The 16,814-nt window shown below is 52.4% G+C and overlaps 1 protein-coding gene across 1 annotated transcript in view; it reads right to left on the bottom strand.

Moving 5' to 3' along the window:
• Window positions 1-582: 582 nt before the first annotated feature.
• The window catches only part of LOC311360700 (SUN domain-containing ossification factor), a 41,004-nt gene continuing 24,772 nt past the window's right edge, over window positions 583-16,814 (bottom strand). The window contains exons 17-25 of the mRNA XM_084480809.1: window positions 15,840-15,939; window positions 12,209-12,806; window positions 11,151-12,028; window positions 9,571-9,658; window positions 7,902-8,006; window positions 6,775-6,956; window positions 6,389-6,477; window positions 5,748-5,791; window positions 583-1,486 (exon numbers count right to left, since the gene is read on the bottom strand). Of these exons, the coding sequence (XP_084336935.1) occupies window positions 779-1,486; window positions 5,748-5,791; window positions 6,389-6,477; window positions 6,775-6,956; window positions 7,902-8,006; window positions 9,571-9,658; window positions 11,151-12,028; window positions 12,209-12,806; window positions 15,840-15,939 (2,792 nt within the window). The 3' untranslated portion in view covers window positions 583-778. The remainder of the gene's footprint in view (window positions 1,487-5,747; window positions 5,792-6,388; window positions 6,478-6,774; window positions 6,957-7,901; window positions 8,007-9,570; window positions 9,659-11,150; window positions 12,029-12,208; window positions 12,807-15,839; window positions 15,940-16,814) is intronic.

Consider the following 16,814-nt stretch of genomic DNA (forward strand, 5'->3'; position numbering starts at 1 on the left):
GCCGCGTCCGACCACCAAACAGGCTCAGAGGAATAAAGCCTTTTAACCTCATTCCTCCCCCTCCCACAGCCCCCCCCCCGTCCCACAGCCCCCTGCCCTCCCCACAGCCCCGCCCCTCCCACAGCCCCCCCCCCCCCCCCACAGCCCCGCCCCCCCGTCCCACAGCCCCCCCCCCTCCCACAGCCGAACGGAGTGAGAGAGAAGAGGAGCGCTCCACCACACACACACACACACACACACACACACACACACACACACAACAACCACCATTAATATTATTCCCCCTTCGCTGGAAGGATTATTATTATTATTACCATCAGTCCGTCTGTGATATAAAGAAACACAGCGGACAAAGTGCTGGAGAATGATGCGTGAAAGACAGGGTTGGCGTCGTGAGTTCCTTCCATCACCGACTCATCACATGGAGACAGACAAACGCTTGTTGCAGATACTAGGGCGACCCCTGCTGGACCGAACACACACGTACACACACGTGGCCCAAGCAGAGGCCGTCTCACTTCCATTCACAACAACGATAATTAAAGGTAAGCTGGATCCACAGGATGTGGAGCAGCTCAATAAGACTTTAAATAACAGCGTTTTAAACCTTTAAAGAGCGCTGATTGACGAGAGGGACACCTCGTAGTCAGACAAACTATTTTAATGACAAGCTGGGGAAGACTTTTCCTTGGATTGCAGAATCGTATAAAAATCGGGAAAACAACTTTGCTAAGACACACAAACCACACATATTGATGGCAGTTCAATTAATGTTCAATTAAGGGATGGGGGGGGGGGGAGGGGGGGTCAACGCCAGGCTCACAGCTGTACAGCGCGGGGGCCCTCTGTGTGTCCTGAGAGAGGGGCCCTGGGGCCCCCGTGGCGGGGCCCCCCCGCGTGAGGGCCCCCGGGCCGGGCCAGGTCGGGCAGCGGGGCCCCGGGGAGGTGCCGGCTGCTGGTGACGGGGGCGTGGTGGGGGGGGGGGCGGCGCCCGCAGCAGGTCCGCCACGGCGCACACGGGCTTAGAGCGGCGCCGGCGCCACGCCCGCCGCCCCGCCCGGCCGCCGCCCGAGGGCGGGGGCTGGTGGGCGGCGGTCGCCGGGGGCAACGGGGACAGCCCCGGGCAGAGCCCCCGGGGGCAGACCCCCGCCGCCACGCCGCAGAAGGACGGCTCGTCGGAGTGGGAGGAGCTCCCCTCCGAGCTGGCCTCCGAGCGGGAGTCCGTGAAGGCGGGCCGCAGCGTCCGCACCCAGCGGCCCCCCGCCGCCGGCGCTGCGCCGCACGCCAGCAGGGGCCCCGCGCCGCGGGGGGGGCGGCACGGCGCCGCGGGGGGGCGGCACGGCCGGGGACCAGGGGCCCGACGCATCTGTGTGGTCGGCTGGGACGCCCCCCCCCCACGAGGCCTCCTCGGACGCCCCCCCCCCACGAGGCCTCCTCGGACGCCCCCCCCCACCAGGCCTCCTCGGACGCCATCCTGATGGACCAACTGCAACGACACGGAGAGAACACAAACATCAGCTGGAGAGGTAGAGGTAGAGGTAGAGGTAGAGGTAGAGGTGTAGAGGTAGAGGTGTAGAGGTAGAGGTGTAGAGGTAGAGGTAGAGGTAGAGGTAGAGGTGTAGAGGTAGAGGTGTAGAGGTAGAGGTGTAGAGGTAGAGGTAGAGGTAGAGGTAGAGGTGTAGAGGTAGAGGTAGAGGTAGAGGTGTAGAGGTAGAGGTGTAGAGGTAGAGGTAGAGGTAGAGGTAGAGGTGTAGAGGTAGAGGTAGAGGTGTAGAGGTAGAGGTGTAGAGGTAGAGGTGTAGAGGTAGAGGTGTAGAGGTAGAGGTAGAGGTGTAGAGGTAGAGGTAGAGGTAGAGGTGTAGAGGTAGAGGTGTAGAGGTAGAGGTAGAGGTAGAGGTGTAGAGGTAGAGGTGTAGAGGTAGAGGTAGAGGTAGAGGTAGAGGTGTAGAGGTAGAGGTAGAGGTGTAGAGGTAGAGGTGTAGAGGTAGAGGTAGAGGTAGAGGTAGAGGTAGAGGTAAAGGTGTAGAGGTAGAGGTGTAGAGGTAGAGGTGTAGAGGTAGAGGTGTAGAGGTAGAGGTAGAGGTGTAGAGGTAGAGGTAGAGGTGTAGAGGTAGAGGTAGAGGTAGAGGTGTAGAGGTAGAGGTGTGAGGTGTAGAGGTAGAGGTGTAGAGGTAGAGGTGTAGAGGTAGAGGTGTAGAGGTAGAGGTAGAGGTAGAGGTGTAGAGGTAGAGGTAGAGGTAGAGGTAGAGGTGTAGAGGTAGAGGTGTAGAGGTAGAGGTAGAGGTAGAGAGGTAGAGGTAGAGGTAGAGGTGTAGAGGTAGAGGTGTAGAGGTAGAGGTGTAGAGGTAGAGGTAGAGGTAGAGGTAGAGGTGTAGAGGTAGAGGTGTAGAGGTAGAGGTAGAGGTAGAGGTAGAGGTGTAGAGGTAGAGGTAGAGGTGTAGAGGTAGAGGTGTAGAGGTAGAGGTAGAGGTGTAGAGGTAGAGGTAGAGGTAGAGGTAGAGGTGTAGAGGTAGAGGTGTAGAGGTAGAGGTGTAGAGGTAGAGGTAGAGGTAGAGGGTGTAGAGGTAGAGGTGTAGAGGTAGAGGTAGAGGTGTAGAGGTAGAGGTAGAGGTAGAGTTAGAGGTGTAGAGGTAGAGGTGTAGAGGTAGAGGTAGAGGTAGAGGTAGAGGTGTAGAGGTAGAGGTAGAGGTAGAGGTGTAGAGGTAGAGGTAGAGGTAGAAGTGTAGAGGTAGAGGTAGAGGTGTAGAGGTAGAGGTGTAGAGGTAGAGGTGTAGAGGTAGAGGTGTAGAGGTAGAGGTAGAGGTGTAGAGGTAGAGGTAGAGGTGTAGAGGTGTAGAGGTAGAGGTGCAGAGGTAGAGGTAGAGGTAGAGGTGTAGAGGTAGAGGTAGAGGTGGAGGTGTAGAGGTAGAGGTGTAGAGGTAGAGGTAGAGGTGTAGAGGTAGAGGTGTAGAGGTGTAGAGGTAGAGGTAGAGGTAGAGGTGTAGAGGTAGAGGTGTAGAGGTAGAGGTGTAGAGGTAGAGGTGTAGAGGTAGAGGTAGAGGTAGAGGTGTAGAGGTAGAGGTGTAGAGGTAGAGGTAGAGGTAGAGGTGTAGAGGTAGAGGTGTAGAGGTAGAGGTAGAGGTGTAGAGGTAGAGTGTAGAGGTAGAGGTGTAGAGGTAGAGGTAGAGGTAGAGGTGTAGAGGTAGAGGTAGAGGGTAGATGTAGAGGTAGAGGTAGAGGTGGAGGTAGAGGTGTAGAGGTAGAGGTGTAGAGGTAGAGGTAGAGGTGTAGAGGTGTAGAGGTAGAGGTGTAGAGGTAGAGGTGTAGAGGTAGAGGTAGAGGTAGAGGTGTAGAGGTAGAGGTAGAGGTGTAGAGGTAGAGATGTAGAGGTAGAGGTAGAGGTAGAGGTGTAGAGGTAGAGGTGTAGAGGTAGAGGTGTAGAGGTAGAGGTGTAGAGGTGTAGAGGTAGAGGTGTAGAGGTAGAGGTGTAGAGGTGTAGAGGTAGAGGTGTAGAGGTGTAGAGGTAGAGGTGTAGAGGTGTAGAGGTGTAGAGGTGTAGAGGTAGAGGTAGAGGTGTAGAGGTGTAGAGGTAGAGGTAAAGGTAGAGGTGTAGAGGTGTAGAGGTGTAGAGGTAGAGGTAGAGGTGTAGAGGTAGAGGTAGAGGTGTAGAGGTAGAGGTGTAGAGGTGTAGAGGTGTAGAGGTAGAGGTAGAGGTAGAGGTGTAGAGGTAGAGGTGTAGAGGTAGAGGTAGAGGTAGAGGTGTAGAGGTAGAGGTAGAGGTGTAGAGGTGTAGAGGTAGAGGTGTAGAGGTAGAGGTGTAGAGGTAGAGGTGTAGAGGTAGAGGTGTAGAGGTAGAGGTAGAGGTGTAGAGGTAGAGGTGTAGAGGTAGAGGTAGAGGTGTAGAGGTAGAGGTAGAGGTGTAGAGGTAGAGGTAGAGGTAGAGGTGTAGAGGTAGAGGTGTAGAGGTGTAGAGGTAGAGGTGGAGGTAGAGGTAGAGGTGTAGAGGTAGAGGTGTAGAGGTGTAGAGGTAGAGGTGTAGAGGTAGAGGTGTAGAGGGGTAGAGGTAGAGGTAGAGGTAGAGGTGTAGAGGTAGAGGTAGAGGTGGAGGTAGAGGTGTAGAGGTAGAGGTAGAGGTAGAGGTGTAGAGGTGTAGAGGTAGAGGTGTAGAGGTAGAGGTAGAGGTGTAGAGGTAGAGGTAGAGGTGTAGAGGTGTAGAGGTAGAGGTAGAGGTGTAGAGGTAGAGGTAGAGGTGTAGAGGTAGAGGTAGAAGTGTAGAGGTAGAGGTGTAGAGGTAGAGGTGTAGAGGTAGAGGTAGAGGTGTAGAGGTAGAGGTGTAGAGGTGTAGAGGTAGAGGTGTAGAGGTAGAGGTGTAGAGGTGTAGAGGTGTAGAGGTAGAGGTGTAGAGGTGTAGAGGTAGAGGTGTAGAGGTGTAGAGGTGTAGAGGTAGAGGTGTAGAGGTAGAGGTGTAGAGGTGTAGAGGTGTAGATGTAGAGGTGTAGAGGTAGAGGTGTAGAGGTAGAGGTGTAGAGGTGTAGAGGTAGAGGTGTAGAGGTAGAGGTAGAGGTGTAGAGGTAGAGGTAGAGGTGTAGAGGTAGAGGTGTAGAGGTAGAGGTGTAGAGGTGTAGAGGTAGAGGTGTAGAGGTGTAGAGGTAGAGGTAGAGGTAGAGGTGTAGAGGTAGAGGTAGAGGTGTAGAGGTGTAGAGGTAGAGGTGTAGAGGTAGAGGTAGAGGTGTAGAGGTAGAGGTGTAGAGGTAGAGGTGTAGAGGTAGAGGTAGAGGTGTAGAGGTAGAGGTGTAGAGGTAGAGGTGTAGAGGTAGAGGTAGAGGTGTAGAGGTGTAGAGGTAGAGGTGTAGAGGTGTAGAGGTAGAGGTGTAGAGGTAGAGGTGGAGGTAGAGGTAGAGGTGTAGAGGTAGAGGTGTAGAGGTGTAGAGGTAGAGGTGTAGAGGTAGAGGTGTAGAGGGGTAGAGGTAGAGGTGTAGAGGTAGAGGTAGAGGTGGAGGTAGAGGTGTAGAGGTAGAGGTAGAGGTAGAGGTGTAGAGGTGTAGAGGTAGAGGTGTAGAGGTAGAGGTAGAGGTGTAGAGGTAGAGGTAGAGGTGTAGAGGTGTAGAGGTAGAGGTAGAGGTAGAGGTAGAGGTGTAGAGGTAGAGGTGTAGAGGTAGAGGTAGAGGTAGAGGTGTAGAGGTAGAGGTAGAGGTGTAGAGGTGTAGAGGTAGAGGTAGAGGTGTAGAGGTAGAGGTGTAGAGGTGTAGAGGTAGAGGTGTAGAGGTGTAGAGGTGTAGAGGTAGAGGTGTAGAGGTGTAGAGGTAGAGGTGTAGAGGTGTAGAGGTGTAGAGGTAGAGGTAGAGGTGTAGAGGTGTAGAGGTGTAGAGGTAGAGGTGTAGAGGTAGAGGTGTAGAGGTGTAGAGGTAGAGGTGTAGAGGTAGAGGTGTAGAGGTGTAGAGGTAGAGGTGTAGAGGTGTAGAGGTGTAGAGGTAGAGGTGTAGAGGTGTAGAGGTGTAGAGGTAGAGGTGTAGAGGTAGAGGTGTAGAGGTGGAGGTAGAGGTGGAGGTAGAGGTGTAGAGGTAGAGGTGTAGAGGTAGAGGTAGAGGTGTCAAGGTAGAGGTGTGGTTATGGACCAGGACAGGTCACGTGTCAATTAGAAACACACTAACTACCACTCATGGAATCAACTCTTTCTAATGGACATCGTCTTAATGGATGTTGTCTTTATTTATCATGATTCTGTTCTGAATGGATCAGGATTCAGACGCAGTGTCTCGGTTACTTACCGCTCTGTTGTCTGTAGATTCCTGAGTGCAAACTGTTTGAGGGTCTGGAAAGATAAGACATATTCTTTGAGTAAATGCATACGTTACAGTCATTAAAACCCACGCAGGTTCTAGGGCCTGACCCCAGCTAAAAGGCTCTCGGTTTGAACCCAATATCCAGTCTCACCACTTACATAGTCGTGTTCAAGAACTACTCTGAACTATTTTGCCATCATGGATTTATATCCTGCCTGTGAGGAGTGGTTTGGGCTGACACTGATCAACACACTACAGAGACATGGATCACATGTCTACAAAGACAGAGCATCTCCCGGTGAATTACAAAGCCCAGTTGAGGAGAACGCATTACCATACTTTGAAAAAATTAAAATAACTTTTTCATTCTGAATACTTGTCCTACCATTGAATTATATGTCTGGAATGTGAATTCTGAATCAACTGTTAAATGTAAAACCCCAAGAGGTGAATTCTGCTACATATTTTTAGCACGACCCAAAGAAGAAAAAGAATGTTTTTTTACAGAGCAAAGGACGCTCTCATCGGATAGGACTCCAGTCTGTTCGGATGCAAAACATTTGAAGTGTTGATACAGCTGGTGCTCTGGGCTCAGCACCTCTATCTGCTCTGGAGAGGAGGCCTACCTGCAGCCAGCTGGAGGGAGTCAGCGTGGAGGAGAGGATAGGACGCGCGCCTGGGCAGGAGGACGTCGTCACACAGCCACTTCAACGGCCTGTCAGGGAGGGGACGATAAGGAGTGCATGTCAGCGCTGTCCTACTGGTGGAGACCTGGTCTCCTCCACTGCCTCCAATGTGATCTACCATCTCTACTGCACCAACACTTTACTGATCTTATTATGCAAAGTTATATTTACTGTACATTTCTTTGTTTTTTGATATCCTGAGCTGCTGCCGCCCCGCTAATGCTCCTCTACTTCCTGTTGTCACTCCACGCTCTCCGGGGATGAATAAAGGACAGCTTATTCTAGACTCCATCTTAGAATAGGCTCACAGCGGTTGTCGTGGTTACCTCTCAGGGCAGCTGCTGTGGCTCCTGGGCAGAGGCCCGGACTCCTGGCTCTGGGAGGGCGGGGGTGGGGGTGGGGGGGGGGCCGGGGCGGAGGAGGCGCTGAGGTGGGTGGCCACCACCGCCGTCCCCAGCAGCACACACAGCACCACACACACCGTCAGGCAGCGCGTTCCCTCCGACACCTGCAGCACAGCTGGAGGTCAGACCCACGGCCCCACAGCACGCTGGAGGTCAGAACCACGGCCCCACGGCCCCACAGCCCGCTGGAGGTCAGACCCACGGCCCCACAGCCCGCTGGAGGTCAGACCCACGGCCCCACAGCCCCACAGCCCGCTGGAGGTCAGACCCACGGCCCCACAGCCCCACAGCACGCTGGAGGTCAGACCCACGGCCCCACAGCCCCACAGCCCGCTGGAGCTCAGACCCACGGCGGGACAGCTAACAGAGCTCATTAAACAACGCTCTATATGTAGAGGGGAGGTGCTGCGTGGCCAGGAGAGCGGACGGCTCCTCTCCAGGTCCTGGTTACAAAAGTACCCTGCATCCCTCCATCAAACCAATACCCTGCCCCACTCCATCAAACCAGTACCCTGCCCCACTCCATCAAACCAATACCCTGCCCCCCTCCATCAAACCAATACCCTGCCCCACTCCATCAAACCAATACCCTGCCCCACTCCATCAAACCAATACCCTGCCCCACTCCATCAAACCAATACCCTGCCCCACTCCATCAAACCAATACCCTGCCCCACTCCATCAAACCAATACCCTGCCCCCCTCCATCAAACCAATACCCTGCCCCACTCCATCAAACCAATACCCTGCCCCACTCCATCAAACCAATACCCTGCCACCCTGTCAGGGTGGGGGTGTGGTCAGGCTGTGGTCATGGGGGTGGGGTCAGGGTGTGGTCAGGGTGGGTGGGGTCAGGGTGGGGGTGTGGTTATGGGGGTGGGGTCAGGGTGTGGTCATGGGGGTGTGGTCAGGGTGGGGGTGGGGTCAGGCTGTGGTCATGGGGGTGGGGTCAGGGTGGGGTCATGGGGGTGTGGTCAGGGTGGGGGTGGGGTCAGGGTGTGGTCAGGGTGGGGGTGGGGTCAGGGTGGGTGGGGTCAGGGTGGGGTCACCTGGCTCTGCAGAAGGTGCACCCTGAGGGACAGGCCCAGGACCAGCTCAGTGATGTTCTCCAGCTGTCCTCCCAGAGCCCTGATGGAGTCTGTCTGCCGCTGCTCCTGAACTCAGGAGAGAGAGACAGGTATCAGAGAGACAGGCACGCTCATTATGTATCAGACAGACAGACAGGTTCATTATGTATCAGAGAGAGAGACAGGTTCATTATGTATCAGAGAGACAGACAGGTTCATTATGTATCAGAGAGAGACAGACACGTTCATTATGTATCAGACAGACAGACAGGTTCATTATGTATCAGAGAGACAGACAGGTTCATTATGTATCAGAGAGACAGACAGGTTCATTATGTATCAGACAGACAGACAGGTTCATTATGTATCAGACAGACAGACAGGTTCATTATGTATCAGACAGACAGGTTCATTATGTATCAGACAGACAGACAGACAGGTTCATTATGTATCAGAGAGACAGACAGACAGGTTCATTATGTATCAGAGAGACAGACAGGTTCATTATGTATCAGAGAGACAGACAGGTTCATTATGTATCAGAGAGACAGACAGGTTCATTATGTATCAGAGAGACAGACAGACAGGTTCATTATGTATCAGAGAGACAGACAGGTTCATTATGTATCAGAGAGACAGACACGTTCATTATGTATCAGACAGACAGACAGGTTCATTATGTATCAGACAGACAGACAGACAGGTTCATTATGTATCAGACAGACAGACAGGTTCATTATGTATCAGAGAGACAGACAGGTTCATTATGTATCAGAGAGACAGACAGGTTCATTATGTATCAGACAGACAGGTTCATTATGTATCAGACAGACAGGTTCATTATGTATCAGAGAGACAGACAGGTTCATTATGTATCAGACAGACAGACAGACAGGTTCATTATGTATCAGAGAGACAGACAGGTTCATTATGTATCAGAGAGACAGACAGGTTCATTATGTATCAGGGGCTTCTCTTTTTTAAACCATGAATCTACAATGATGACACACACACTGACCTTTATATACGTGCTCTTTCTTTCACTCTCGAGAGAATTCACTGAATCACTTTGACTGTCTAAGCACTTGTGAAAATGTTTTTGGTGCTACTTCAATAAATGTGAAACTGTTTGCCTAAGTTAGTATCAGGAGACAGCAGCTCTACTAAGGAGCAGGTCACTGTGTGTGTGTGTGAGGCTGTAGCTAGGAGCAGGTCACTGTGAGGCTGTAGCTAGGAGCAGGTCACTGTGTGTGTGTGTGTGAGGCTGTAGCTAGGAGCAGGTCACTGTGAGGCTGTAGCTAGGAGCAGGTCACTGTGAGGCTGTAGCTAGGAGCAGGTCACTGTGAGGCTGTAGCTAGGAGCAGGTCACTGTGAGGCTGTAGCTAGGAGCAGGTCACTGTGTGTGTGTGTGTGAGGCTGTAGCTAGGAGCAGGTCACTGTGAGGCTGTAGCTAGGAGCAGGTCACTGTGAGGCTGTAGCTAGGAGCAGGTCACTGTGAGGCTGTAGCTAGGAGCAGGTCACTGTGTGTGTGAGGCTGTAGCTAGGAGCAGGTCACTGTGAGGCTGTAGCTAGGAGCAGGTCACTGTGTGTGTGAGGCTGTAGCTAGGAGCAGGTCACTGTGTGTGTGAGGCCGTAGCTGCAGTGTGGCTACCTGTTCCTCTGCTACACGCGACGTGTTCTGCAGCTTCAGCACCGTCTTGTTGAAGGCCCGCTGCATCTCCTCCATCTGCTTCCTGTATCTGGAGGTCCAACAGGAAGTCAACCCACACGAACCATCTCCCTCTTCAGCACCAGTGCGTGTGTGTGTGTGTGTGTGTGTGTGTGTGTGTGTGTGTGTGTGTGTGTGTGTGTGTGCGTGCGTGCATGCCAGTGTTGTAGTCGAGTCACTATGCCTCAAGTCCAAGTCCGGTTCGAGTCTCCAGTGGTCAAGTCTGAGTCGTTAAAAAAAAATCCAAGTCAAGTCTGAGTCGAGTCCCTATTGATCAAGTCGAGTCAGAGTCCAGCACTAAAGTAAGCACACATGTTGTTAGTAACAACATGTGTGCTTACTTTAGTACTAAAGTAGTACTAAAGCACTAAAGTAAGCACACATGTTGTTAGCAACAACATGTGTGCTTACTTTAGTACTAAAGTAGTACTAAAGCACTAAAGTAAGTACACATGTTGTTAGTAACAACATGTGTGCTTACTTTAGTACTGGATGGTTCTCCACCAGCAGATGTAGCAAACGGAACACAATCAGTGTGAAGCTGGCCCCCCCTTATCCCCCACATGATTTGAAAATAGGTTAATATGTGATTGCGCCCTTACTCCACGTACTGAGGTAGTAGGCTACCAGTATTACCCTGTTGACAATGTGTTACATGTTAACGGTAACGTGATGATGTCACTGCTCTACCAGACCAGTGCGTCTGGTCAGGCTGAGCGTTGTTGTTGACTGACTGAGCGGCAGGCCAGTCCTGTGTTCTGTATGCTCTTCTGAACGGTGAATAAATATGCCACAAGGCTAAAGTGAATACTATTGGTGTACTTATACTCCACCACGCCAGCGACGAGGAGTCACCGCTCCATCTAAGCTTCACAGCTGGCAAAAGAAATGTGTTCAAACCGTTCTGAAGATAGATTTTAAAAATAAACCCTCTGCTCCGACATCCCATAGTTCCAACCATATAGGCTTTTGTGGATCACCTCCCATAATCTAAGATCATCAAGCCGATTGAGATTCAGATCTTAGCCCCGCAGCTGGGGCCCCGCAGCTGGGGCCCCGCAGCTGGGGCCCCGCAGCTGGGGCCCCGCAGCTGGGGCCCCGGGGCCGGTGGTTGGGGACCGCTGCACTAGCCAACCATCATAGCAGTTAGCAGCAAAACAATCTTCAGGGCGTTGTCTCCAGGCGTTTTGGAGCAGTAAAGTTAATGCTAGTTTGTATGTGAACATGACGTGACGTCCAAATTATAGCCTAGTGACATTATACAATTATAGCCTAGTGACATTATACAATTATAGCCTAGTGACACATATACAAAAGTCGAGTCCTCGTCTTAATTCGTGAGTCTGAGTCCAAGTTCAGTCATTCAGCGCTCAAGTCCATGTCAAGTCACGAGTCTCTTATTTAGCTCAGGAGTCGGACTCGAGTCCTACAACACTGGTTCGTGCGTGCGTGCGTGCGTGCGTGCGTGCGTGCGTGCGTGCGTGCGTGCTCCTCCTCCTCCTCCTCCTCCTCCTCCTCCTCACCTCTGGCTGAGCTGCTCCAGGTAGCGTCCACTCAGGGACATGTTCATCTCCAGGGACTTGATGCGGTTACTGAGCCTCATGAACACTGACTCCTTCAGGCCGGGGGCCGGCGCGGAACGGCTGCTGCTGCCCTGGGGAGGGGGGCTCTGCTCACCACCACCATCAGCTCCACCACCATCAGTTCCACCACCATCAGCTCCACCATCACCACCACCAGCTCCTTCTCCACCAGCTCTACCATCAGCTCCATCTCCACTGTCACCACCACCACCAGCTCCATCTCCACCGTCACCACCGTCAGCTCCACCACCCCTGGCTCCATGGTGGGCCCCAGAGAGGAGCGGCAGCGTGTCCCTGAGGAGCGTGTCCTGGGGGGGGTGGGTGCTGGGGGGCCGGGCGGGGCAGGGCTCCCTGTCCCGGTCCTCAGGCCCTTCCTGCTCAGCGCGCTGCGGGGCTGGGGGAGGAGGGGGAGGAGGGGGAGGGTCTGCGTTGGGGGAGAGCGGGACGGCCTCCACCGACTCCGGTGGATCAGCGGAGCGCTCCTCCTCCTGAAGCTCCTCCTCCTGAGGCTCCTCCTTCTGAGGCTCCTCCTCCTGAGGCTCCTCCTCCTGAAGCTCCTCCTCCTGAAGCTCCTCCTCCTGAGGCTCCTCCTCCTGAAGCTCCTCCTCCTGAAGCTCCTCCTCCTTCACCAGCTCAGCTGCTCCTCTCCCAGTCCCCCCGAGAGTCTCTGCTGAGGGCGGCTGGGGGGGGGGAGGAGCGGGCGAGGAGGTGGGGGCCATAACGGCAGGGAGCGATGATGTCCGGCCCCCCACCCCCCCCACCTCCCCCGTGCCCTCCTCCAGCGGGCCCTCTGAAGGACTGGAGCCACTGGGCTCCAGCTCTCCTTCCCCCAGGGCCGGTGGGGGGGGGCGGGGGTGGGTCTGAGGGGCTGGCGTGGAGGGGGGGTGGGTCTGAGGGGCTGGTAGTGGCGTGGGGGGGGGGTGGGTCTGAGGGGCTGGTAGTGGCGTGGGGGGGGGGTGGGTCTGAGGGGCTGGCGTGGGGGGGGAGGGTGGTGGTGTCGGTGCAGGGCCGGCGGAGGGGGGGAGGGGAGGCAGCCAGGCAGAGGAGGCCGGCTGGATGAGGTGGGGGGGGGGAGGAGGAGGGCCCCCCCTCCTCCTGGACAGCGGAGCGGAGCACTGCTGCTGGAGGTACTCTGAGAGGGAGGGCGACCAGGAGGTCTCCTCCTCCTCCTCCTCCTCCTCCTCCTCCAGGAGGGTGATGGTGGAGCCAATTGGTTCCTCCTCCTCATGTGGCAGTGGAGTCACGATCTGCTCCTCCTCAGAGGAGGGGGGCTCAGGATGGGTGGGCTCCTCTAGGGAGGGGGTCCCATCTAGGGAGGGGGTCTCTGCTGGAGAGGGGGTCCCATCTGGAGAGGGGGTCTCTTCTGGAGAGGGGGTCCCATCTGGAGAGGGGGTCCCATCTGGAGAGGGGGTCTCTTCTGGGGAGGGGGTCCCATCTGGAGAGGGGGTCTCTTCTGGAGAGGGGGTCTCATCTGGAGAGGGGGTCCCATCTGGAGAGGGGGTCCCATCTGGAGAGGGGGTCTCTTCTGGAGAGGGGGTCTCTTCTTCCAGAGAGAGGCCAGTGTTGGCAAGGCTTTCCAGCCCATCAGCTTCATACCTGGGAAGCATCAGAGGGAAAAGAAGAGCGATGAAGAGGAGAACCAACAGCTGACTATTTATATTTGTCTTTAAGAAGGTTGTCTCATGTCTGGCCACCACCTGCCACTTCTCACCGCCCTCATCAATTCCTCCCTCACTTCAGGCATTGTTTCGGCGTCTTTCAAGACTGCCAGAATAAAGCCTCTCCTCAAAAAACCAACCCTTGACACCACGAGATCCAGAACTACAGACCAGTATCTCTTCTTTCATTCCTCTCTAAAACACTTGAACGTGCCATCTCTAACCAACTGTCCTCCTATCTCTCACATAACAACCTGCTTGACCCTCACCAGTCAGGCTTCAAGAAGGCACACTCCACTGAGACGGCTCTCCTCACGGTGAGTCCCTCCGTGCTGCCAGAGCCTCGTCCCTCTCATCGGTTCTCATTCTCCTCGACCTGTCCGCAGCATTTGACACGGTGAACCACCAGATCATCCTTGCCACTCTCGCCGAACTTGGCATTGCTAAATCCGCCCTATCCTGGTTCACATCTTACCTGTCGAATCACACCTATCAGGTCACATGGCACAGGGCTCCCTGTCCAAACCTTGCACACTTGACACTGGTGTCCCTCAAGGCTCTGTACTGGGGCCCCTTCTGCTCTCCCTCTATACCAGATCTCTAGGCTCTGTAATTACATCACACGGTTTCTCATATCACTGATATGCCGACGACACCCAGCTATTCCTCTCATTCCCCATCTCTGACAAAGCCCTGATTGCAACGCGCATATCTGAATGTCTGGCAGACGTCAGCACTTGTTGACTGCCCATCACCTGAGGCTTAACCTCAACAAGACTGAGCTCCTCCTAATACCGGGGAGAGATTGCCCTCACTTGGACTTACTGGTCACTGTCGAGAACATCACTGTATCTCCATCTCCAACTGCCAGAAACCTTGGTGTGGTACTAGACAATCAGCTATGTTGCACCGCCAACATCATCGCAGTCGCCCGATCCTGCAGATTTGCACTTTACAACATCCGCAGGATACGGCCCTTCCTCACAAGGGAAGCAGCTCAGCTTCTAGTCCAAGCACTGGTCATCTCCCACCTGGACTACTGCAACTCTCTCCTAGCTGGCCTCCCTGTCTCTGCAATTAAACCTTTGCAGCGTATCCAGAACGCGGCAGTGCGCCTTGTGTTCAGATTCAAGAAGATGAATCTTCTTGAATCTGAACACAGATTGGGGGGGTGTAACGTGCTAGTCGTAACGTGAAGGGAGTGCTGTGTTTGGAAACCCAAACTACTTATTTAGGGATCCACCCCAGTGGCGATTTCTCTAAGACTGCAAGGGAAGCTCAGCTTCCCCTAAAATTTCTAAAATTAAATGGTCAAATATATACTCTTGTGTTAACATTTCATTGACTAAAAATGCGCTAGAACACGTCCATCTAGAAGACGAGTTCGTTCAGAATCAGCTGCTTATCGCAGGTCGATTGACTCGATTTCCTTCTCAATCATTCCCATAGCGTCACAGTGCATTTGCCTGTTGAAGCTCAGCGTCCATCCACTTCAATGGGGCTGCATAGAACAGGTTTTTTTAGTGCGTAGAAAGTCGACGGTCTTTGGATAATGCGGCGATTATGTCCCTCCCATAGACGCTCAGCGTCTCTGGGGGTGAATGGAGGAGTGGGCTGGCCTGGACGCTGGGCTTCTGCGTGATGATTGGAGGGTCTGTGAAAGACTGAGTTTCCGTTTGATTGACAGCGATTTTGAACTATAAAACGTCGCCGGAGCTCTCTTCAGTCAAGACAAACTGCAACCTATTTCTTGATATTAGCTTGGCGAAATTGCTAGTCAATTTTCATCGTACATTTCATACACTAATACACACAATTCCTTGCTTCAGTTTAACATAATCCCCACATTTCCTTGTTCAAGTTTAATATTGTTTTGGTAGTTGGCCATCACTTTGATTCAGGGAGCCTGAGGTCTGAACTTCATGTCCTGTATTCAGATCAGGACTTGAAGGGGGACAGGGGAAAGCTGTGTGATTACTTGGTGTTCCTTAAAGACATGGAGTTGGACAGTGCAATGCCTCATCTTTACAAACTGTTCTCATTAGTGGCAACAATTGGAGCTACATCTGCAGGTGTAGAAAGGAGCTTCTCCTGTTTAAAGCGGCTCAAGTCCTATACCCGTAACACGATGGGCCAAGGCCGTTTAAGCAGCCTAGCTCTGCTGGCCATTGAGAGGACACTGGTCAAGTCACTGGAAAAGACAGCTAGTTGGTATGACAGAGCATTTCCTTGAAAAGGAACAGAGAGGATCATTTACATATACATAAATTGACAATTTATATGATGTAGGCCGAAAATGAGCTTCCCCGCTTTGAAAGCTGAGCAGCCACCACTGATCCACCCATATGGATTTTCTTGAGCCGATATTTGGAGCCAATACTGCTTTTGGTCCCTCAGTTTACATCATGAAAATTACACAATGATGATAACAAATGCTACAAGTCTCAATTTAAAAAAGGAACATTTATTGAACTGGCTGTAAATCATAGCGGGAAAATAATAATAAAAAAAAAATAATAATAATAAATCGCCGAAAAAAATCGGCCGATCCCTACTTGAGTTCCAATAAGACACACTGGTGCTTTGATCAAGTAAAAAGGTGGTTTGTACAGTGTGCAGTTAAACTCCATGGCAACACTAGCGTTATTTAAGAGCATCTTATAAATGCACTGTCCTCCATCACCAGAAAACAGAAATACTGACTTTAGTGTATTGCCCAATTAGCAGCCTGTTTCATTAGGCGTGTTCGACCTGTTGTTGCCAGTGGGGAGTATCATTAAGTGAATATTGATTGTGTCACAACATATCTGAACGTTGTTTGTGTAGAATACATAATCTGTGTGGAGCGGACCACTGGTCACACAGCTCTGTATAGAGGCTGCACAACCGCCATTGGTCTGGAAACTTTGTAGATAGGTCGCAGTCTCTGTTCACGTAATTACAGTAGTGTTATAATAATAATAATACTCACCCTGGGAGAGGCTTTGGCGTTGTGATTGGTTGAGTCTGATTCATTGAGTCTAGGTGCTCCAATAGTTCGGTAGAGTTCACCTCCTGGGCCGAAGTGTTGCCTTCAAAACATTAACCAGAAAGATAAACATAAAGAGTTAAATTATTAAATATTTTATGGAATTCATTAATCCCAGGTGGGAAATTAAAGGTACCATATTATGGGTGGACACGCCCACTTGTGATGTCACTAGACATCACAGATTTTCAAAATGGCTTGTAATGGCTAATCACCCTCACACCTGGTGGTGTAATATGAGACCTTTATAGGTGTCATATCAGAAAGAACCCTGGCTGCTGCTGGCGGTTAGGGAGGTGACTCAGGCTAGTACCGGGTTTAGCCCCAACAAACTTGTGTTTGGCCACACAGTGCAGTAGCATCATTGATTGATAGCGTAAGCAGCGAGCCACCGGAGTCTGTGACTGATTACGGTTATATGCTGCTGGGGGATTGGCCACGTTGAAAGTGAGAATGAAGCAAGGGTACGATAAGAAGGCCAAGGGTTGTTCTTTCGAACCTGGAGACCAGGGGATGGTCATTCTGCCATACTCTCCATTTCAGGCGAAATTTGCAGGGCCATATAAATTGATTCTCCAAGAGGACAATGACAATTATGTGGTGGCCACGCCAGATAAGAAAAGACGGACACAACTGTGTCACGCAAATCTGCTTAAGCCCTACTTTAAAAAACTGATTTGAGCACTGTTCCCAGTCCGGTGTTGGTAGTAACCTATGAGGATGCCGCTGAATGCGTTCAGCTTTGTCTTGCATCTTCCGTCTCCTCCATGCCAGCGGTAGACGCCTGTGAACCTGACGATGCAGCATTGTTGGCGAAACTCAACAATACTGAATCTTTGGCTAATTTACCGTTGCTGTTGGGCCATCTGACTCCAGATCAAGCGTCTGAGTTAGGTGCACTGATTAAGGAGTTTCCGT

Source organism: Micromesistius poutassou (genome assembly GCF_964030765.1).
Source record: "Micromesistius poutassou genome assembly, chromosome: 16".
Classification (NCBI taxonomy): domain Eukaryota; kingdom Metazoa; phylum Chordata; class Actinopteri; order Gadiformes; family Gadidae; genus Micromesistius; species Micromesistius poutassou.